At 44.4% G+C, this 22,690-nt stretch overlaps 1 protein-coding gene across 1 annotated transcript; it reads left to right on the forward strand.

The window, feature by feature from the left end:
* The first annotated feature begins 1,440 nt into the window (after nt 1-1,440).
* tsc1b (TSC complex subunit 1b) lies at nt 1,441-21,669 on the forward strand. The gene is made up of 22 exons (XM_068574073.1): nt 1,441-1,486; nt 5,211-5,425; nt 5,663-5,766; nt 6,765-6,917; nt 7,362-7,506; nt 7,941-8,095; nt 8,185-8,258; nt 8,364-8,542; nt 9,006-9,124; nt 10,763-10,928; nt 11,024-11,145; nt 11,666-11,759; nt 11,917-12,030; nt 13,174-13,825; nt 14,761-14,804; nt 15,822-15,988; nt 16,225-16,407; nt 16,554-16,664; nt 17,498-17,620; nt 18,365-18,552; nt 18,668-18,832; nt 19,155-21,669. The coding sequence occupies exons 2-22, from the start codon at nt 5,317-5,319 to the stop codon at nt 19,843-19,845; spliced, it is 3,858 nt and encodes a 1,285-aa protein (XP_068430174.1). The 5' UTR covers nt 1,441-1,486; nt 5,211-5,316; the 3' UTR covers nt 19,846-21,669.
* Nucleotides 21,670-22,690: the final 1,021 nt, after the last annotated feature.

Below are 22,690 nucleotides of genomic sequence, written 5' to 3' on the forward strand. Positions count from 1 at the left end.
TTATAATAAATTATTTTATCAATACGTGTTGTCAATCAATGAATCAGTTACAGCTGTGGACATCTCACAATACATTTGACCTGATTGTTTTAATAACACTTTGGAAATATGTTATGTATGTAATGTGTGCTTACTTTTGATTACACACCGGTTTATATACAAAAAGAATAGCTAACTTGAAGATGAGCAAGTTCATATAGCTTTATATAAAGCTATGCCAACCATGATGAACTGTACTTAAAATATAATGTTATTTTATTAATACAAGCCACTGTTATACCATAAACAATTAGTTATACAAAATTTAAAAAAAATAATGCTTGAAAAGCAACTGCAGTAAGAAGAACTGGTTTGTTTTCTCAATAGCTAAATAAGAGTAATGTTGTTAATGTGGACCTACCCCACTGTTCAAAGAGTATTTACATAGAGTTCAGGTGATTTCACATATGAGGGCCTCTGAAAGGTCAACAGTAAGCCAAAAACTATAGTACCCTGGTGCTATTTTCACACTGGATGTAGCACCCAACATATAGCCGAGCCAGCAGCTCAATCAAAAATAAATCTGCAGATATTTATTATATTTTATTTAATTAAATGTATACCAAAATGTTAAATAAATGCATGTTCAGTTCACAGCAGTGACAATGTGGGAGTCCATTTAAGACAGCAAAAGACAAAATATAGTAGATATGATGATAGGAATGACAAACGTAAAATATTCATGTTATGTACAAATATTCATGTTACACACAAGTCCATAATCAGAATATGTCACAATGTAGATATATATATTTTTAGATCACATTTTGGCATCATATTTAGGCTAGAACTTTACCCTTTTACATACAATAACTCCTAATTATGTGAAAGGATGTCAATAAAACTGTTTGAATAATCACTTCATAACTTACAAACATATAGAAAAAAATATTTGACTTGTTTTGAAATGTTTGCCTTAATATCTCAGATAAGAGATACGTCTCAGCATCCTAACTTTGCGTCTGTTTGTATATATATATATATATATATATATATATATATATATATATATATATATATATATATATATATATATATATTCATATATTCATATTATTTATTTTTCACTAATGGGTTTCCATACTCATCTCCCCACTAAAAAAATAAAACTAATTTGCGCGTGCGCTCTTCACACGTGGGTCACGCGAAACCGCATTACACACATTTCATCCTTCCACCAATGGGGAGATGGGAAAAACAATCTTAGCTTTGCAGCAGAGCAAAAACATATATATCCCGGACTACAGATGCAACACCACTTCCGCGTCGTAACACGCAATGTACCCCGTTTATTTCAAATGTTGTTCGTGTAAAAAAGTTAGACTTGCGAGGCGCTAACTTGTGGGATTAGTTTGCACGCTGCCCGACAGCGGAGGTTGACTGCGGTGGGATGGGCTGTGAGGTGTTCAAGATGGCGGCGCCCTGTGGAGTGCAGCTACTCTAACAGGTAAACAGGTCCGATTGTCTGCGTCTTCTGGCTTTTATCTTACAGCGAGTCTCAACGCACGCGACTCGTTTCCCTGCGCACGAGACACTCGGCTTTCTTCTGCGCCGATAGGACGCGACTGACAGGCAAGACGAGTCCCCGGCCGAGTCGCTGCTCCCAGCTAGCGTTAGCTCGCTCTGCGTTGGGACCGACTTGTTTTTGGAAAGACCCTGTGATGTTTTTTTGCAGACGTTGAGGCTTTGAGCGTTTAGTCTTGGGTCTATCTGCGTTTTATTGTTGTGTTTGAAGAGGTTGTCTCTTTGCCACGGTCAAATGTGCCTGCGTATTTGTTTATTCGGATAAAGTAAACCCAACCCTGCCCATTGTTCTCAGCGAGTTGTTTACGACAGGCAGCAGCCAATGGTCAGTCCACATCCAGCAGCAGCAGCTCTGCTGCTCCTCAGCCTCATACCGGGCTCTGGCCGGGGCTCTCATTGTGCACGTCGGCTGAGCTGATTGTCTTTGTGTGTGCGTGTGTCTGTAACATTTTTTTTATTGGCTTATTTGTTTGCCTCGTAATGCATCACAGTGACATATCTCGTGCAGCTTGCCTGCGTCATACTCCGTTTGCTTTTAAATCCTCCGTCTGCAATCCCTCATAAATATCGCCAGTGTTTCATTCTGGGATCATGTCCATTATTAATATCCCGTTAGCGTGCGCTCATTCATCCGTCATCAGGCTCTCCTGCCGCCGTGGAGACCAAACGGTTCACAACCGCGAGTTTACCCAGTTTGACCTACATGACCCCCTCCTGCCACGTCACGCTGGGCTCACTGTCACCACGTGTATTGTCTTGTTTGTCACAACTTTGCTCGTTTATGGAAACAGGAATGTCTTGCAGCAGGGTGGTAGCTAGCTCGGGTTACAGAAGGACTGAAGTGTATTTCCTTAAACCAGTTTCCTGGTGTCCCTATATATTATGTATTAAGGAAATACGATAGCCTTTATTACAGAAGCTGTTTTAAAGTTACATTTTGCATTGCAGTTGATTTGTATTACATTTTACTGAGTGGTGTTTCTATTTCGTCCACCATGTGTACATTAGTCAGGGTACACTAATATTAGAAAGGCCATAACACCGTTCTGAGGTTTGGGACTGCACTCGTTTGACCGTTTGAGTGTCTATTCAGAAAGATAAGTGTGGTAGACTAAAAAAGATGTGTGTATTAAGTTTAGATATTACTTCTTATGAAGATAGGTCAAGTTTAGCTTCTGACTGAATTGAATACTGCTCAAAGTAATTATTGCTGAAGTCAAAAGTCATTGAATTGATAAGCTGATATTAAATTAATTAACATCTTTAGGAAAAGGCTGTGGGAACTGTATGAAGGGTATTTAGCTCTATTTTTTTCATTTCATAGACCAGAAAGTTGTCATTATGAGTCCAAATAGCTCTGATCATGATGCAATCTGTACGGAAAATAACTTAGTTGATGTCCTAAGCCCGGTTTGGGCCAGCAGACCACTTTAACAATTACTTTTTTAATCTCTGATACAATGAAATGTGCTATTGTGCCAAATGAACAGGCTTAGTTGGGTTTTTGGGCTTCTTATGAAACTGCTGTAGAATATTTAACCAGAAGAAAAATAGAAGCTGTTGGTAAACCGCTTGCACGCTGCCAAATGTAATTTCCAGTGTGTGTACACATGGAAGCGCTCGGGCTGCACAGAGGTTCTTTGTGTCCTGTTCTCAGTTCTCACTGAGCCGGGTTCACGGTTGTGCCACCGAAGACGCTCGCTCGCAGGGTGGGAGGAAACAACAACGGTGCCCCGTCATTTGAGTCCACTTTCCACACACCGGACTCCCAAACCCCCGTGACTGAGTGGTTAATTGATAGCAGGGAGACAATTGCGCTGCGACCATTCGCTAACAAAAATGGGGCAGTTTCATATTGTGATACACAACTTAATTAATGACGAACACTACAAATTCTTAACTCCAAAATCGGATTTTTTTCCACTTAAAGTCTTAATTAAATGTGAAAAAACAACACTTTACTTTTAGTTTGTCAAGTATGTAATTCACATAAGAGTATACACAACTGTGGTCATGTATTGATGTACCAGGGAACATGCTATATTGTGATGTATTGTTATCACAACGTTAAATAACCTCACAATGGAAGATTTTTGGCTGACTTCATTGGCGATAAGATCAATGACTATACTTATCGATGAATTTCTTCTCGTCTCAATGCCGTCTTGACTATGGTAGTGTGTGACAATTCAGTAATCCACGCTAATGGACGACTTGGTGGGATTCATCCTCTAGCATGTTGAGTATTTTGACCCAAGTGTTGAAAGGAGATCTTCTGAGCTGATGAGGCTGTCGGCCTGCTGATTCATTACTCCCGGTAGAGAATAAGCTGCTGGGTGCAGACACCATGAATAATCCTGACAGGCAGGTCATTATCGTCATTCAGTGCTTTTCAGATGGAGATTTGCGCGGCTCTCCCTGGCCTCCTTTTTACTTTAAATGACTGAATCAGCGTCTGGCCCAAAATGCATCATAGACAACATAAATGGACCAATAACATAAACTGGTAAACACATTAGGCCAGGCAATGTGTGTGTGTGGTGTGTTTTTAAAAAAAAAAGCAAATTTCTGTCAGAATATTATAATTGGCAAAGGCAGCTTTTGATGGTCACATAAGATGGGGGTCATACATTGGTCCTAATTGCTTCCTAGGACGTTTCCTGTAAAGTCTGTTGGCTTCATTGCATTCCCTGAACTTTTCTTGGTTTGTTTTACATTGCTCAAGTGTGGAGGTTTGGGTCCATTTCTGTTTGTGGGGCTGTCTGTGTGCATCTGTTCGGCATAAGCGGTTGATGAACATGTGTCCCATGTCGTGGGTTACGTCAACATGAATTCTAGTTGGTTAAGTGTGCTACACATGTTGCATTGAGATGTTGAACAGCATGGCTGCATATGTGCTTTGTTATTAGACCCACTGGGTTTGTGTTTTCCCCGAGAGAAAGATTTATTTTCTTGTTTCAGTCACAGGACACCAAATGGTCCTGGAAATAATTTAATCAACTGCATGTGTGTTTACTGCGCCACGACATTGTCAAAAAAATTGCCTGCTTTGAAAAGGGCATCTTGGCAGGGACAATCGTGTCTTCACCCGTGCACATATGCGCCTCCCATAGTCATATTGCTCGTAGAGGTTAAACAAAAAAGCATGGAAGGGAATCGTTTAATCTGTTACCAATACATATACACTTCAGAACATTTTATTTATTTTTATTTGGCCCCTCTGGGGCAGTGCAACAAGCTGTAAATGCAACAATGACATTTTCACCCTTTTATAGTTCACACGATGAATGTGTTCACAGACAGCATGCGTTGTTTACTCACCCAGGAGACGCAAAGCGCCATTAGCATTAATTTGGAGTCCAGTCTGCGTTCACTTGGTAAATGGAAGTCCAACAATAACTGTCTTTTTTTCTTTTTTTTTGGGCTTCACACTCTGCTGCCCCAGAGCCATTATTGTTTACCTGAGTGAAATCAATGAGTTACCTGTTTGGACAACATGTCCGGTTTGTCTTCATTTTGAAGAAATACCACTCGCACAAGCCCTGTCTGACAGTACTCAGTTGGTATTGTCATGTGACCACTAATCCTCAACCACAGCTCTTACTAATTCTGGGAATGTTTTTGAATCGGTTCTCGGCGTGGTGTAGAGGTGCCTGGAGACCGTGTTGGTGGGTGGCCCCAGGAGTCCTCCAGGCAGGCAGGGACGGACACCGCGAGAGAGACGCCGCCTCCACCCCCAGCACCGCCACCACCATGGCCAGGGAGCAGCCCAACGTGGGGGACCTCCTCCCGCTCCTTGAGACCTCCGACCTCCAGCAGCTAGAAGAGATCCGAGGCCTCATCAACGAGCAGCTGAGCACTGGTAAGGCAGCGCGGCTCGTTTTCTGTCAAACGGCTGATCCTTGTTTGTTCCGGTATCTTGGGTTCTTTGAGAAATTGTAACTGTACTCGTCTAGTTGGACATTGTGCGTTTATCTCTTAACAGATTTGGGTTAGTGGGATTTCCTTGTTTTTGTATGCTTACGAATATTTCTTTCAAAATATCCCAATATCCCAATAAGTCATCCCAATGATCCTTTCCATTTCCCTTTTTTTAAAGAGCGAGGGTCCATGCTGCTCAATGGGCTGGTGGACTACTTCTTGGAAACAAACTCTGCCCAGGCCATGCATATCCTCTCCTCAGTCAGAGAGCCACACGATAAGGTGATGATCTAAAACGTCATTTTAGAGGATCTGCTTCCTGTGACTACTGACTCATGCTTTTGATTGACAATCTGTGCATCTGAGTTTTTATAGAACTCGACCCCTTCATGTAAGGTTATCATTATCATGATTACTGATAAGCAATATGGCACCTAAAAGGTCTTCTCTTTTGAGGACATAATTAAAACAATATTTAGAAAAAGTCTCGAGCTGAATAGATTGTGTTACATGTTCAATAGATTCAATGAAGAAGGGAGAAGGAAGCTCCCCGAGCTCATCAGCTTAGCTCTGTCACCAGCGGGGCAACCGGGTCATGCAGGTTATTTAGAAGACATATTTTCTCCATTCTTCTCTGAAGTCAATCTTGTGGAAAACTTGTCCTGTGAAAGCTCGTACAGGAGGTCAAATACAAGTGATTGGTTCAACACAATTTAAGAAGCCACAGTAGCTTCATTCATTTTGGATTCTCATTTTTGAACGCAAAACTCAAGTTTTATGAAAGCACTATTGAGACAAACGGGACGGGATGCTCACACTTCAGAATCTGGGAGAACATAGGCTTTAATTGTGTTGGCGGCCTTGTCTTCAGCTCTTAGTGATGTCTTCCACTGCTTCATTGTTTTGTTTTTGTGTTTGCATATTGCCATAGCAAACTGAAATGTGGATTTGTTGCAGGGTTGGGCTTTGAGGTCATTATCATCATAGTCTCCTGTGATTTTTAAAAAAAAAAATGTTTGTATTCATTTTGTATTTATTTGCATCTAATCAAATCGCTTATAGCAACTTCTGTGGAGTGAGGAATTACAGTGGTGATTTGTAGCTGCTACCTTTGTGTGTAACTTAATAATATAGTATCTATATGTATATACAGAAAAAGTGCAATTCTAACTAAACTTGATGATAGTTTTCTCTCATCAGTTACTAATAAGAAAAGACTCCAGCCACCTTATTGTGTTAAGTGCAGAGCTAACCCTGCCCCTCCCTCCACTCCCTGCCAGCACCTTCTGGACAAGATGAATGAGTGTATGACCAAACAGGCCTGCCGTCTGCCCACCCTCACCCTGCTCGGCCACGTGATCCGCAAGCAGCCGTCCTGGATCCACAAGATCGCCCGATACCCTCTGCTGCTGTCGCTGCTCAAATGCCTCAAGGTAACCGCCCAGTTGTGACTCTGTGAGCAAGGACCTCTTCTTGTAAAGGCACCGAGAGATGTGTGGATGGGCGCCGATTGCCGACTTTCTCGTCGATCTGCTTTTAGATGGTATACTGTGTGATATTTGGGCGGACTCCTGCATTAATTGCAGGTTTTGGTGCCGTGGCAAATGGTATATATTTGTTTCAATTTTTGTATTTATTTATTTTTTTAAATTGGCAAACAAAGCAGACGTGTGGATGACGACCCACTCTGCTCAGCATTGGTAGACTTCTTGAAGCATTGGTTAAGTTAAATGTCATGCTGACGGGCTAGTTAGTGCTTTAAAACCGTGTTTCCTCAGGACGACACTTGGTCATTACGACTCAGTGCGTCCGAAGAGGATGCTGCAATACGCTGGTAAAAGTTCTCAATTTCAACATTTTCCAATCTCTTTTGTCAGACGGATACAGACGTAGTGGTGCTGATAACCGGAGTGCTGGTGCTGATCACTCTGTTACCTATGATCCCTCAAGCCGGGAAGCAACACCTGTGGGAGTATTTTGACATCTTCGGCCGCCTGGCATCTTGGAACCTGAAGAATCCCGGTAGGCGCTTCCTGACGGGTCTCACAGAGCCGTTTGTGTATGAATGGGTCGCCCCAGCTTGTCTTTGGGGAGGGTAACTACTCTCATACTAATCTCTTGTACAGCAAAGGACAATAATATATGATGTATTGCGAGCGGAAAATAAAATAAAGAAATATTTCCCATCCATGTAATAACAAAATAACTTTTTTTTTTAAAACTTGAAGATGGTAATTACTGTATTTATATCTTGTCTACCAAAGATTGAACCACTCTAAGGCTCCTGAGATGATGTTAAAACTTCCTTAACTAGAGCGTGGAAATTTTGGTCAAAGTGGAAGCAGTCTGGGATGAAAAAGTGTGCCCAAACAAACCAACTGTAGCCACTGCTGTTCTCATTGATTGTGTGAGACTGTTTACAGTTTTTTCCCCTTGGGTATTTTTAACCCGTTCAGGGCACGTTTCGGAGGTTTATCTAATCCACCTGCACGCCAGCGTCTACTCACTCTTCCACCGTCTCTACGGCATGTATCCTTGCAACTTTGTGTCCTACCTGCGCTCCCATTACAGCATGAAGGAGAACATGGAAACTTTTGAGGAAATAGTCAAGGTGAGGATCTCACCCCTGCTGCCGTGCTTTGTTACTCTACATTGTAACAAATTTCTATTAATAGATTTTGTGTCCAACCGTCCATTCAGCCGATGCTCGAACACGTTCGTATCCACCCAGAGCTGGTGACAGGAACCAAGGACCATGAGCTGGACCCCACCAGGTAAATCTCATCCTGGTCTGCCTGGTAGACGAACCATTTGGGATTTTAATCTTCTCCAATTCTTCCACATCTCCTTGACAAATGATGCTCTGCTTTGGCAAACAGATGGAAAAAGTATGAAATCCACGATATCGTTATCGAATGTGCCAAAGTGTCTCTCGACCCCAAGGAGGCCTCCTGTGAGGAGGGCTACGCCAACATGCCTGAGAACTTTTACCCCCAAGTCCACCTGCGACCACAAGACTGCACTTCCAGCCCTTACACAGACCTCCACAGCAGCTACGGTCAGTAACTATATCGCTTTAAAGCTCTCCCAGACGACGCAGTTCAGACCTGGGAGTTTTACGGCTCTCCCAGTCCGGACCGCGTGAGGTCAATCAAACATGAAAGATAAATAAGATGCATGCCATAAATGCAAATACCGCAACACCGCTTTTACTTTGAAGGCGATTTATGTATTTGTGTGTGCGCACTCTTCCGTAGCCTCACAGACTGGCAGTGTTGACGAATTGAGCCTGACGTGAAGGCACATATTGTTATGTAGCTTCTGTTCTCAACGAGCAGCAAACAATGCAAACAAGATATAGGATATAGGAGTATGTCCTGCAGTAGTACAGCCCTACAGTGTGTTTTGATATTTAATATGGTATAGTCTTACTAGTTTTAAGGACAAACAAAAGTGTCGTAAAGACCAATGGGTGCATCCATTTGAAGATTGATCAGACTATTTTGTCTTCTTGACAACAGGAAGCTCTTCTTCGACCCCATTCTCGACTCCACGGCAGCCGCTACCCCCGCCCCTGTCCTTGCCCCCCTTCTCAGGGACGCAGTCCTCCCCCCGCAGCCCACAGACCTCCAGACGGCAGGTAAGATTATCCATAATGCCGGCAAACGTTGTCAAAAACGTTGGTTGAGGCGTGAGGTTGCTGATCAGGGGGTGGTGGCGACAGGTCTTTAGTAGCCGAGCATCTGCGAGCTGCCAGCTCTGGGACACGTGGTCATGTTTACGCTCCATACGTCACCTGTCAGGCATCAGGAGTTCAGTGCTTTCCCTGCTTTACGTTGAGTAAAATGATGTTGTGCTGAGGTAGACCTGCTCCACGGTCACTACCAGGTAAGTTAATATTGAAAGTCACATATCACGATCACATTGCATACATTTTAACTGGAATATAAGAAGTAGGAAGTCCCTCAGTTACCATTATTAAAGCAATAACGGTGAAAGCGCAGTAAATTGCATCATGGAAGCAAGGTCTTTTTTGTCCCTCTGGACAAGGTGGACAATCTGCCAAAAGGCCTCAAATCTGGATATTAGAGAATCTCTCCGAGAAACTGTTTAGCTGAGGTGTTAAGTCACCCAGATCTCGACTCCAGTCGTTCCGTGATAGGTTTGGTTACTAGACGCCTAACAGTAACAGCAGCCAATCTCATTGGCCGCGTTTCCCAGATTCGAGCCTTCTTAAGGACTTAAGAAGGCTCGAAAGAAGGTTCTGCTAAGAAGGAGCGCTAAGATACGAGTGTTTCCCAGAAAAGTTCTTAACTGCCTTCTTAAGATCCCGTCAAAGAAGCTTCCTCAGACGCTCTTAGTGGGAGCTGTCCACCGCCGTGTTGCTGAAACTAAATCTATCGATGCCAGGCAAATCGATTACCCACCACTTTATCAGCGCATCAATCACACACAAAACACCCCGTGGTCCACACACATAGGTGCAATTACGCTACGCGCGCGCCATCGTGAAAACGCAATGAGTGATAGTAATGATTCATTTTATTTATATAGCTACAGGAACACATGGGCAATACTTTATTTTTATATCGTTATTTTTCTTTTTATGCTATTTTTCTTGCGTCAGTGTTCTGCAGCTGTGAGCGCACATTCATCATTACGCATGGTTTTAGTATTCCTTTGAATGTCAGATAACTTTCCCTGACGCAGCTGCAGTGAGCATTTAGTCGCTAAGAAGGCTGTTAAGAGTGGGTCAGACTGATTTTAAGTTTCGTTCTTAGTGAAAGAGCGTCTTAAGCTAAGAACGACTCTGGGAAACGCGTCCTTCTTTCACAGCGCTCTTAAGAGCACTCCTAAGAAGCTCTTAGCGCTTAAGAGTGTGTTAACGAAACTGGGAAACGCAGCCATTATCATTATATTGCATTCGCTATGTGAAATCATGGTTCTGCTATTTTCCTCGGATATTGATGTTTCATATCATAATAAAACATGTGTAAATGTTCATTACTTTAGCGCAGGTGGGTTTTTCTTTTGTCTCAAATGAGTTGGCCCCATATGTGTTTTATATAACAATGTGAAAAGCCATGGAATTGAACCCCAATTCTGCCCCTCAGCCTGCAATGTGGCGTGTAAGATTTTGAGACCGTCGATGCAACCGAGCTAAACAGCTATTGTGGAAATGCAGCTGTAGCTGTGACAATGGAGGTTGGCAGCCACGGTTTGTGTTGTGATGGTTTTCTCCGTCAGAGCTGTCACCATTCGGTCTCTGTCTTCCCAGAACTCCACCTGTGAACTCAACTCTTCCTGCGGGGGGAAGGACCTTCTGTGGAGTCCCTCCTCGTTGTGTGGCATGGCCACGCCCCCTTCCTCCAGAGGCATGTCGCCCAACTCGGAGCTCTCTCACAGTGCCTCACACCTTCCCGGCCGCTTCCACTGCACATCAGGTCAGCACTCGCACGTTAACGAGAGAGCCGTTGGGTGTAGTGGTGTGGAATTTTTCTTTTCCAATGACCGCTGATTTTGTTTTTGGCCGGTGCAGGAGGAAAAGGAACGCCTGCCTCCAGCACTCCAGCCACCTCTTCCCCACCTCCCACCCTATCGGATGACTTCCCCATAATCTCCTTACCAGCCAACACAGTCCAGTCCAGTCCACCAAGAAAGGTATCTCAAGCCCCTATATTTTTTATAATTGTCATTCTAGCACTTCTTGTTTACATTGTTGTGAATTTAATTTGTACTTTCACAAACATTTAGAGCATAACAGAGTTGGAAATAGACAATTCTGCCTTTTTTGAATTTCACAATGGCTTAATTATTCTAGACTATTCCTCTTATGTTGCTTAATTAGGAACGGCCAAGCAAGTATGACAAACATGTCAGCCGATTCTAATTATCTTAACTTGTTGGCTATAAAACTCATTTCTTAGTCAGCAGGAGGCAAATTAATTAATCAAACATGCTTTGATTTTGAAGCAAAGAAGATTTGAAATAATCACGATGATATTATTGGTTCTCAGCAGGATTCTGATTTATAATTTATTTTTTGAAGGGCCTTTTGTCTCAAATGTTTATTCTAGTGCATACATGTCGAAATGGGTAAAAAGAGCCTTACTTTGAGGTTTTTAATCCCACATCATTCCCTACAGCGTAAATGAATAATAACTATAAACTGATTTTCCAGGATCGTCGACATGGAGAAAATGGCAAGCCTTCACTGATGCGACAGGAACCAGTTAAAGACACAGAGAAGAGTGCTGAAGTAGCCACACACAGAGGTACGGGTCTCATCAAAGTAAAGGTCTCCAAAGCTCAATTCTCAAAGCTCAATTCTCAATCTCATATCAAATGCTAATTTACCCGGATAGGAAGTGAACTCATAGTTATGGTTAAAAGGTTCCGTAATAGTTGACACTTTTGAACCTTACTTATCAGATGTGAGCGCCACAGAGAACGTTACCATGACTTTGACGGAGCTGTCGGTCTTCATGAAGAGACAGGAGCTGGAGCTTCAGCTTCAGCTGAGAACGGAGAAAGAGAGGGAAGAAGGTGAGTGTCGACTTGCTGCAGCGCCAAGAACCACAATGCAGCCGGTATCTGACTCTGCATGGAACACACCGGTCACATCTTCACACAACCAAAATATGTTGCTGTTGTGGAGTGACGATGAGAACAACTACACCCTGTTCCAGTGTAGATAAACCAATGTTGCAAAAGTCCGCAAATTTGAGCACTTAACACCAATCCTCTAATCACTCCACTGGCTCCCTGTCTCAACCCGGATTGACTACAAAGTCCTACTCCTCACACATAAATGCATCAATGGGCATGAACCTCCCTACCTACAACAACTCATCAATCCCCAAACCTCCACCCGCACCCTCAGATCTTCCAGTAGCTCGCTCCTTCGGGTTCCCCACACCAAGCTCCGCACCATTCCACAGCACTCAGCCCGTGGAATGGTCTCCCTGACCATCTGAGGGCAACACTGACCCTGGACTCCTTTTAAGACTGGCCTAAAAACCTTTTTATTTAAGAAGGCGTTTTTACTTTGAGTTGACTTTTATGACCTTCATTTTTATGACTTTGATTTTAACTAAGTGGCACTCTGAGATTCTCGGATGAAGAGTGCCTTACAAATAAAATGTATTATTATTATTAAAAGTCATTCTTCAGCTGACTCGATACCATAAAACTATTTTGCTCCACTTTAAACAGAGATATCCACTGTGGAGTCCGTACTCCAGATTAAAATCTCTGAGTCATTCAGTACAGTATTTTGTTTGAGTTAGATCCCACGAGCTAAATGAACCTGCGCTCATGCTCTTCGACAAAACATCCAGGATGCTAGCACGCGCCCGTATATATCCCTGCTTGTGTTCACATAACTCTGCACAGTCATTGGTTTAAATCCCACTTGAGCCACTCTTAACTAAAAATAAATGCACCTACAGTACTGTGAAGCCCTTTGCATGGAAGCACCTGCCAAATGGCACAAGCTCTTGCTGCCAAAGCTGGCTGCTTACACGTAAACATTTCCCTTCTCTCTTTGTGGGGGGAAAAAAGCCCAGAATCCCAGACACCTTGTTGTTTGTATCTATTCTTCGCAGTAGAAGTATTTCAGCACAGACATTGGCATTCCGAGCATACGCGCAGGTTTAAGTCCAACTCGTCCAACTGTTTCTGCTGCAGCTGCCATCACCGAGGAGCTGCTGAAGATCGCCGAGGAGACGCACGAGCTGTCTGGTTTGAGGGGCTTCGACTCCCCGTTCTATCTCACAACGGAGACTCTGACCGGCTGTCAGGCACAAGACGAGACCTTCGGCACCCAGCCCGACGGGCCTGTCAGTGACCCTCACCATGTGGTATCGACGCCGGACAAAGGGGAGACCACCACGAGTACCAGCCGTGCCGGGAGCGACCGAGGAGGAGGAGGAGAAGGAGTGACAGGGGACAGCCGGAGTTCGGCCCCCGGCCTGGAACAGTCCTGGTCCTTCCAGTCGGGGTTCACCCCCATCGAGCACCACCTGCACCGTAGCACCTCGGCCCCGGAAGACAACATCGCGGCCAAGTTCGGCATGTTCTCCCCGAGCCTGTGCGCCAAGACCCCGGCGGCGGTGCCCTACGAGTCGTTCTTCGACCTGGCCCTGCCCAGGGCGGCCTCGCTGTTCGTGGGCCAGAAGACGTCGGAGGCGGTGCACAAGGCGGCGCTGGAGAGGCTGTTGCAGCGCGAGGAGGGGCTGGAGGACGGGGAGGAGGAAGGGGTAGCGACCGCTTCGCCACTGGAGGTGCTGGACCGCCTTGTTCAGCAGGGGAGCGACACCCATGATAAAGTTCTGAAGAGGTAAGAGGTCATCGCTTCTCATCTGCACAGTTCCATTTTGATTTGAATGATTCATCCGCGATCCATCAATTTGTTCATGTGCTGTTGAGTTTCCCGGTAATAAATTATCTCCTGTAGAAGTCTGTGCGTCTGCTCCGACACCTTTTGAGCTCGTTGTCAGTATGAAAAAGTGTGTTGTTAGTTTTCGGTGTGCTGGTCACTGTGCAGAGCCTGCCTGGGGTTTTTCCAGTCTGTTACTGCGGCCGAAAGGAAACACCCAGTTTAGAACAAGTGCGACATTGTTCAGAATCCGTCGACCCTTTTTTCTTTTTCCCACATACACACACAAACAGCGAGCCGAGCCAATATTACAGCCGTGTCAGCAGAGTCAATATTGGGCACAGAACAGTTTGGCGTCCCATCACCCCGACATCGGTCTTCATTGGAGACAAACCCAGCCCGATGGAGGAAATAAAATTAGCAAAAGGGGATGCCAGAATTAGAGGCAGATGAGCAATGGGGCAGTGTATTTACAACCATTTCTTTGGGAGAGCAACTTCTTCTGTTTTAAAAAGACAATATTTTTTAGTTATATAAGATGTGCTGGTCAGGGGATTTTATCTTTCACCCAAGTTGTCTCAACATAGTATGGTGCCGTCTAACGCTGACCTCAGCTGCTGCACTGTTTAACTGATACCTCAGTACTTGTAGTAAAACCTGGTTTGAGGTGCACTATGTTTTGGATTTACAACCCACATAGATGAAATAACAGAATAGTTATCCCCCACCCTTTCACGACACCAGACATTACAATTGCTTTTGATGTTGCTTCTGTTTGCTGAAAAGGATCAGATCATATATTACACATCCAGACTGACATGAGTCACTGAAGGGAGGCAAACGTCCCAATGAGATTGCCCTTCTAAAATGCTTTTCTTCATTCTCTCCTTTTCCAGATTACCTTTGCCAAGTAAGTCAGCTGACTGGACGCACTTTGGAGGTAAAACGCTGGCCGCATAGCGCTGCCGTACACTGATAAAAGAAGCCATTATGAAGACTGCAGACGGAGCGTTATTCAGGCATGACTAGTGATTCGTCACGAGCTCCGAGACGGGAGCAGCATGTTGAAATGTTTCCCGTTCAGACAGACGATTTGTTCAGCGGAAGTTTATCAGAACACACAAAGTTCCCACAGTCAGGCTGAGCCTGTTTTTGTTTACAACTCTTGACCAACTTGTACTTGCAACCCAAGAATTGATTCATCCCCCTCCCGGTTGGCTGATGGGAGTCACGTAATTTCGATTGCACCTCAAACAAAACTCAACGTGGAGCTCTTGGATCAAATTCTCATGATGATGATTCCTATTTAAGAGCATGCGCTATTTGATATACTTTCAGTGCTTTGCGTCGCAGTCAGACGGCGCTTTTAAACGTGGACCTGAAGCCATAACGGGCTTGTCAAAGCTCCCAGACTCCTCTGACAAAAACAGTAATTTTACCTTGCTGAACTGTCTTTGCTGTTTTGTCGGGCTATTTTGGATCCATCAAAGACAAACTAACACATACAACCGTACCCATTAAAGGTTAGCTGGAGACCAGTGACTCCTGTGTTCTTGTGGCTTCATAGAAAATAAGTATTGATTTACAGCAATAACCTGAAAGAAAAATATAAATGCATCCCATGATTGCCATTGTGTTTGTTTTAACTCACATTGTGATCCAGATTAGATTTGTTTTTTTAATATTTGGGGTTTAAAGGATTACACAAAGCTAGCAAAATAGTTTTGTGTCATTCCTGTCGTTGTGCGACTGCTCAGCAATTGTTCCCTTTTTGTGAAGTGAAAAACATTATTTGTTTATGGCGAATGAAGAACATTTGGACCAGAATTGGCGTTTCTGCCTTGGCAAAATGTCGTTGCATCACCTGAGCTATTGTGATAATTAAGATGATTTGTACTTGTGTGTGTCAGGGCGCATGACCGCATTAATTACATTGTTATTATCGTGGCCTCCCCAGGCTCTGCTCCGCTGGACGAGCTTCACACGCTGCGCAGCCAGCTGCTCCTGCTGCACAACCAGCTGCTTTACGAGCGCTACAAGAGGGAGCAGCACGCCGTCCGCAACCGACGCCTCCTCCGACGCATCATCAACGCCACCGCACTGGAGGAGCAGAACAACGCTATGGCAAGTAGCACGCGTGTTCATTGTTACAGATTAACCCTGTTTGAGACCCCAAAACAATCCCTATATTGAATGTTAACAAAATAGCTATTGAGATGCAGCGCTATAGGGCAGTTAAAGGGTCTGTCACGCAACTAGAGGCTCACAGGTTTGAGGCCAAAACAGACGTTTAGAAACTCCTGTACACTTTAGACTTAATTTGTGCATCTGTGTTTGTGTGTGTGTGTGTGTGCATGCAGAAAGACCAGCTGAACCTGCAGAGTGTGGACATCGTGTCTCTGAGGGAGAGTCTGCAGGTGGAGCAGCAGCGGTACAGGCAGCTGTGGGACGACCGGGAGACGGTGGTGACCAGGCTGCACAGTCAGATCAGACAGCTGCAGCAGGGGCGGGACGACTACTACACCAAGAACCAGGAGCTCCAGGTACACACACGGGCACACAAATGTATAAATAACTGTTCATGCAGCATCATGATAATGATACAGTACACCTATATTTGTCCGCCGTAGTTATCTTTTATAAGACTCAATGCAACTCTCTTTAATCTGGGTCCGTTTGGGGTCTCCAGAGCAAGCTGCAGGAGTGTCAGAAGAGGATAGACGAACTGGAGGCGGAGCTTCAGAGGGCCAACAACAAAGTCTGCCACACTGGTCACCTCCTCAACCAGATGACGATCAAGGTAAAGAAAGACCTGATTAATGGTGTGACTGCACTTGTTTCATGTTGTTGATTAAAAGGCTGTTTCAGACACGTAGACTGCCATGTACTTTAGGCAACACACTGTTATGGATAGGTACCTACAACCCCGCTTTAAACATCTATAACATCCGTTTAAATCAGCAGGACTCTTCTTGCTCATTGAGTGTAATGTTTAAATCTCAATAGATTCCTGTGTGCTGCCTTCTACCTTTCTAAATGGAGGAATGGAGCATGCTGAAGGACAGTTGGGTCTCTTCTCTTGGTGTGTGTGTGGAGGGGAGGGGGGTTACAACATGTCTCCGCCCTGCCACCTCTCCGAAGACTGTCCCAGTGCTTGGTTGCCTTGGAGATGCCGTCTCTCCCTCTCTATTTTTGGGTCAGCGGCACAGTGGGGGGGAGGGGGGGGTCCGGGTATTGTTTTTTTTTTGCTCCTGGTGTCTGTTTTCCTCCCCTGACCCAGACCGAACCCGAAATCCTGGCAAATACGGAGCCGTTGATTCAAGAAGTCTGTTAGATGACTAAAGGTCTTTATTTATAACGCTCATGCAGAATGAAGCGATCACATGGTGCGTGGACTAATAGCCGCAGATCATTTTCACTGCTCCGTAGAGTGATGCGTGCACTGACATGTTTAGACAGATCGTTGGCCGCAGCTTGTTTAACATTCGGCCAGGTTTCCGTGAGAGATCATCAATGACTAATGCCGCCGCACACTTTGATGATGCGCTCCAAGATATTCCCGGGCAGGTGTGGTTTGTAGCGTAATTGCTGCTTTGCCCTCCGTCGTCATTGTTTGCCTCGTGTGTCCTTCAGCTGAGCAACAGTGAGAGCACTCAGCAGCAGATGAGCTTCCTGAACAAGCAGCTGCTGCTCCTCGGGGAGGCGCATAAGCTGTCCATGCAGGAGGTACCCCACGCAGGCGGCGGCAATACAAAGGTACGGTGGAAGCGTGTGTGTGTGGTTTATAGGAGAAGACGTACTGAGATGAAAAAAGGGACACTAATTGTGTCACACCGTCCCACTAGAGTGTTTTTAGTTTCACTGTTAGATAATCTGTCTATCATGTCATGGTCATCAGAGTTATCCTAAAGTGTGTGAAAACTACTCCATTTCAAGCGCCTTTTTTGGGGGGGTTCAGGTGTGTTAAAATGAACGAACCGTTCAGTGTTGAAGTCGCATGTTCTAATCTTTTGAATGACATTTGGTTGTTGGTCAATCATCTGCAGATTAAGTTCAATAGAAAATAGTTTTAGTAATATAACTATTAATAAACACAATCATTTCAGCTTGTGCTTTTGAAGACGTTGTGAGTGCCCTTTTGCCTTTGTTCTGACCCAAGTAATTAATTGAGTTGTAAAATGAAAACTTTCAGTATTCAGTGTTTGTCATTGAAATGTGTTATATTCTTATGTTCATGTCTTTCAATTACGCTGTTTGAAATAATTAATATTCTTTTAAAAGAAAGACGCTCAAAATATAAGCAGACATACGATAAGTATATCTATAAATGTTGATTCTTTTAACCAAACTATTGTCTTATTAATTTGTGTCATTTTAAGGTATACTGTATGCTTTAGAATTCTCATTGTTAGTTTAAATATTACATTTTCTTCTTCATGTTCTCTTTGCTTTCTGCTCTGTACCTCTGTGTGGACGACGACCACCACCACCACCACCCAGGAGGCCCAGATGCTGAAGGTGTCTTATGGGAAAGAGGTGGAGATGCTGAGGCAGAGCCTGCTGGTTCAGGGTCAGAAACTGGAGGCAGCGCAGCAGAGAGTCGGCGAGCTGGAGACGCACCACTCCAAGAAGGAGCATCTCATCACCGAGCAGAAGAAGTTCCTCGAGGACGTAAAGTGTCAAGCCAAGTGAGTGCGAACCTCCCTAGTCGTCAGCATAAGCCTCTTCGTGTTCTCTCTGCAACTTCATCTTTTTGTTGCTTCCTCTACACTCGCTACACGCTCTCTCTTGCTCTCTCTGCAGGGCGGAGCTGCAGGCCTCAGACAGCAGGTATCAGGCTCAGAGAGGAATAACTCAGCTGCTGCAGACTGAACTCCTGCAGCTCTACAGCAGAGTGGAGACGGAGGCTCCGGCCGGCACCGCCAGCAGTTCAACACCAGGGGGCAGAGCTGACCCACACGACTCCAGGTCAGGCTCTATGTGTGTTTGTGTGTGTGGAGCTGTTTAGTTTGCATTTAGACTGCCGAATGTACTTGTACTTTTGCACTTATTTACAATGGTTCCCAACCTTTATGGGATGTTACAGATTGATATGTGTGTGTGTTTGTTTGCAGGCTTAGGCGTCTAAGTGATGCCTGATAAACCAAAGCTCTAAATGTATTGCGTGTGTTTATTATAGCTTATCTCTTAATGGGATTGTTGTGACAGACACAAATAATTGGCATCATCTGATCTATCAATACATTTCTTGGGACTTGAGTGTTTTTTTTTTTTGGCTTGTCCTCCTCAGTGTCATGGTGCCAGGCGGACAACGTCACACCAACGAAGAAGTGGGCAGTAAACCACCGCGCGACTCCCCTCGGGGCAGCAACAGCACTTTATTGTCAAGGCAACCAAAGGCAAGCAACTCTTCCAAGACCAAGTCCAACTCCATCAACGGCAGCCAAGACCTGGCCCCACCCCGCCTGGTGGAGCCCGGCCTGTCCTGTCCCTACGCCCAGTCGCTGGCGCCGCTGCCCCCCTCCGATGCGCCGCTCACCGTGGGCTCCTACCCCAGCGCCAAGAGCTTCCTGGGCATGAGGGCTCGCGAGCTGTTCCGCAACAAGAGCGAGAGCCAGTGTGACGAAGAGGAGCAGCAGCAGCAGCAGCAGCAGCAGCCGCCGCCGTCACGCCTGTCTGGCCTCGCCCACGGCCTGAAGACTGAGCAGTGCGTGGAGCCGCCCTGCACGGATTACATTGTCCCCACCGGCCCTGCACATTCCCCCGCCCCGGCCCCTGCTCCAACCCATGCCCTCACCACTCCTCTCACTGTGCCCACCAAGGAGCCCCCCTCCGAGCCCAAGCAGCGGGCCTCCAGCCAGGAAAGCCCCCGCAGGAAGGCAGGGTCGGGTGGAGGGCGGGGCCAGGCGGGTTCAGGGCGACCCCGACAGCAGCAGCTAAAGATCATGGACTACAACGAAACACATCAGGAGCCCAGTTAGAGACATTGGACTGAGCCGCGACGCAGGGCGGAGGGAGAGACGAGTTTCTCAACGGAGAAGAGCTGCAAATCAGCGAAAAGAGTAACGGTGTCAGCAACTCTTTGGATTTCAGTGTTATTTGTTCCATTTCTCTGAGTGGACAACAGGATTTCCCACAATGTTTTTCTACTTTTTTTTTTTTTCTACAGAGTCATTACCCCCCCCCCAATGAATTTTGACAGGGATTTAAAGTGGATTTGATGTTACCAGTGAAGATGCTAGTCTTATGAATTTAATGATACGGACGCTCAAAACTATGCCGAACAGTGATCAAAGTGATCAATAACTTGCATGTGACACAGAGAGTCCAACGTTTTGAAGGGTCAGGTCATCCAAACTGCAATACATCCCACCTGGTTGGATAGTTTCACGTTAATTTGTCCAAACCGTGAGAAATGGCTCTCTGAGATATCTGCCTGCACAGCTGGTTAGTGGTTAGTTTTGTGGCGCTCACAGCATTGAACGATCATTAAGATAAAAAAAAAATTTGGAACGGTGTCGCTGTTACCGTGGATAATCCACAAACCAAAGTTTTCTTTGGCACTACTTTCTACTGAGAAAATAGTCCCTTTTTTAAAGGGGATATGTTTTCCAGAAAAACAAGTTGTTGGTATAATGTTAACATGTGATCTGTAAATGCTGTTGGCACCACCAGTGAAGCCACTTCCATTCTGTTACATGTGGAGACGGGAATCTAAGACCAACATTTGGATGAATATTTTTTTGTAGTTTCGGTGTACCTGCCTTTTCAAGCCAAATCTGTTATCAACACCATTAACATCAGCAGAGCAGGAGTTCTAATTTGTCACAATCATCTGTTCGGAGCGCTTTGGCGTCGACCACGGGACCGAAATATGTTTTTGTTGTCAAGAGTGCATGTTGAGCGGTGGAGGTGATGAGCACGTAGAGGTGTTTGGTTTGTTCTGGGAAAACCTTGGGAGTGCACTTAATTGGGGAAAACAAAGATTTCCAGATGAAACACTGAGGTTTTTTTTTTCCAAAATTAACTTGGGAGGGGAGAATGTGTTTTTTTTGTGACTGTGGAAGAGCGTCTGCAATGCGGTCATGTTGGTTCTGGCATTTCAGCAACGATGCATTGAGGAAAGCGCTTGAAAATTTCAAAAACTGATGAATTGTATGCATTTTTTTCCACAATCGGTCGTACCTTTTTTTCTTCTTTTTTTAAAATTTTTTATTTTTTTTTTGTATTTATTCAGCTATGAAGTACATATCCTACAATTTAATCAGACCTGGCAAGTGACACAAGCCCAAGCTCACAAAAAAGAAAATCATGTTTTTCTGTTTAGGATGACCAGTCCACCGTTTTCAAAGTGCCATGCAAACATTTGTGTTCTGGCTGAATTGAAACATCTCTGAACAGGAGTGTTGTTTTCTCGTGCTGCCTGTGCACTCAGCTGCTACAGCGTGGGAAAGAAAACATCTTGTCCAATCATGTTCCTTTGTGCAGGTCTAAGAAAACAGGGAGTTTCCTCTGGGTCTTAGAAGTAAACCGCGGCATCGAAAGCCGTATAAATCCTGTTGTCCACCGGGAACTCCTGCTGTCACTTCCTTTTGCCTCGCTATCTAAAGCATGTTCAACAATCCACTTTAAATGCCAACCGTAGTAACTACCGCAAACCAAGACCGAAGGTACAATCAGCACAAACTGAAGAAACTAGGACTCAGACCGAAGATGGAGAATCTGGGATCAAACGCCGGAAAAAAAGGAAGTTCTTAAAGCAGTGGCTTGTGTTTAACTGTGAACAATAAAGATCGTCTTCAATGTTTTGCACTACAATTCTGAGTTATTCTTTTTCTGCTGCTGAATGTAAGCCACCCCTTTTGTACCTCTGTGGAAGATGCAGCCTCAAGGTGTTTCTGTCATTCTCTCCAGTGACGGTCGAGTTTGTCTTTTGGGAAGACACTTTCAGATGTTACTAGAATTTTTTTATTTTTATTTTTTTAAAGTCAGTCCATCCTCAACAGATGAAAAGGGAATGAATGAGTGTCTAATATCTCACATGACTTCTCTAGTGGTCATCTCTGTGATAAAGTAAGGCCCAAAAGCACAGGAATGACCCCTGGAGATGAAAAACAAACAAATACCGTAATCAATAAACTATTAATTGCTTTATTCATTTCCATTCCCATATTTTTAAATGTGAGGATTTGCTGCTCGTCTTTGTCACATGCCATACTGTACTGAATAGCTTTGGTTTTGGATTATTGGTCAGACCTTTTGCTGCTGGGGAAATTGATACGGGTCATTTTTCACTCATTTCATTTTCTTTTTTCTTTTAAAGATTAGGTTTGTTTACATTTTTTTTAACTAGATTTTTCCAATCTAAATCCATAAACCTTTATAATTGCAGCTTGCTATATTTAATTGAAGGAAAGTGTGTACATATGCATTTAACACTGGATAGAGGCCATCTGGGTTCAGAGGGGTGTATTAAGAACGATTTAACACAAAAAGCTCTAAATGTTCATGCTTACCGCTATAATGGGTATTAGAAGTAGTTTGTAGATGTGGGAGGATTGGGGTGGCCATGTTTTTTAAAAATCGTCAAATTTAAGAATATGGCTTGAGCATATTTCTAACAAATGATACACATCCTTGTCTTGTATTTGTACATGGACTTCAATCCGAAGTGTGGCCAACCCCGCCATAGTACATAGCACTTTATAGAAGGAACATACATACTTGTAAAATACTTCCAAAATGTGACCATACAGTAACACATATATAAGAACAGTAAAACTAATTCGTGAAGAATTGCTGTCATGATGCAGTTATAGCTCAACA

This window comes from Clinocottus analis, unplaced genomic scaffold, assembly GCF_023055335.1.
Source record: "Clinocottus analis isolate CAN_PGR_092001 unplaced genomic scaffold, fCliAna1.0.p SCAF_13, whole genome shotgun sequence".
Lineage (NCBI taxonomy): Eukaryota > Metazoa > Chordata > Actinopteri > Perciformes > Cottidae > Clinocottus > Clinocottus analis.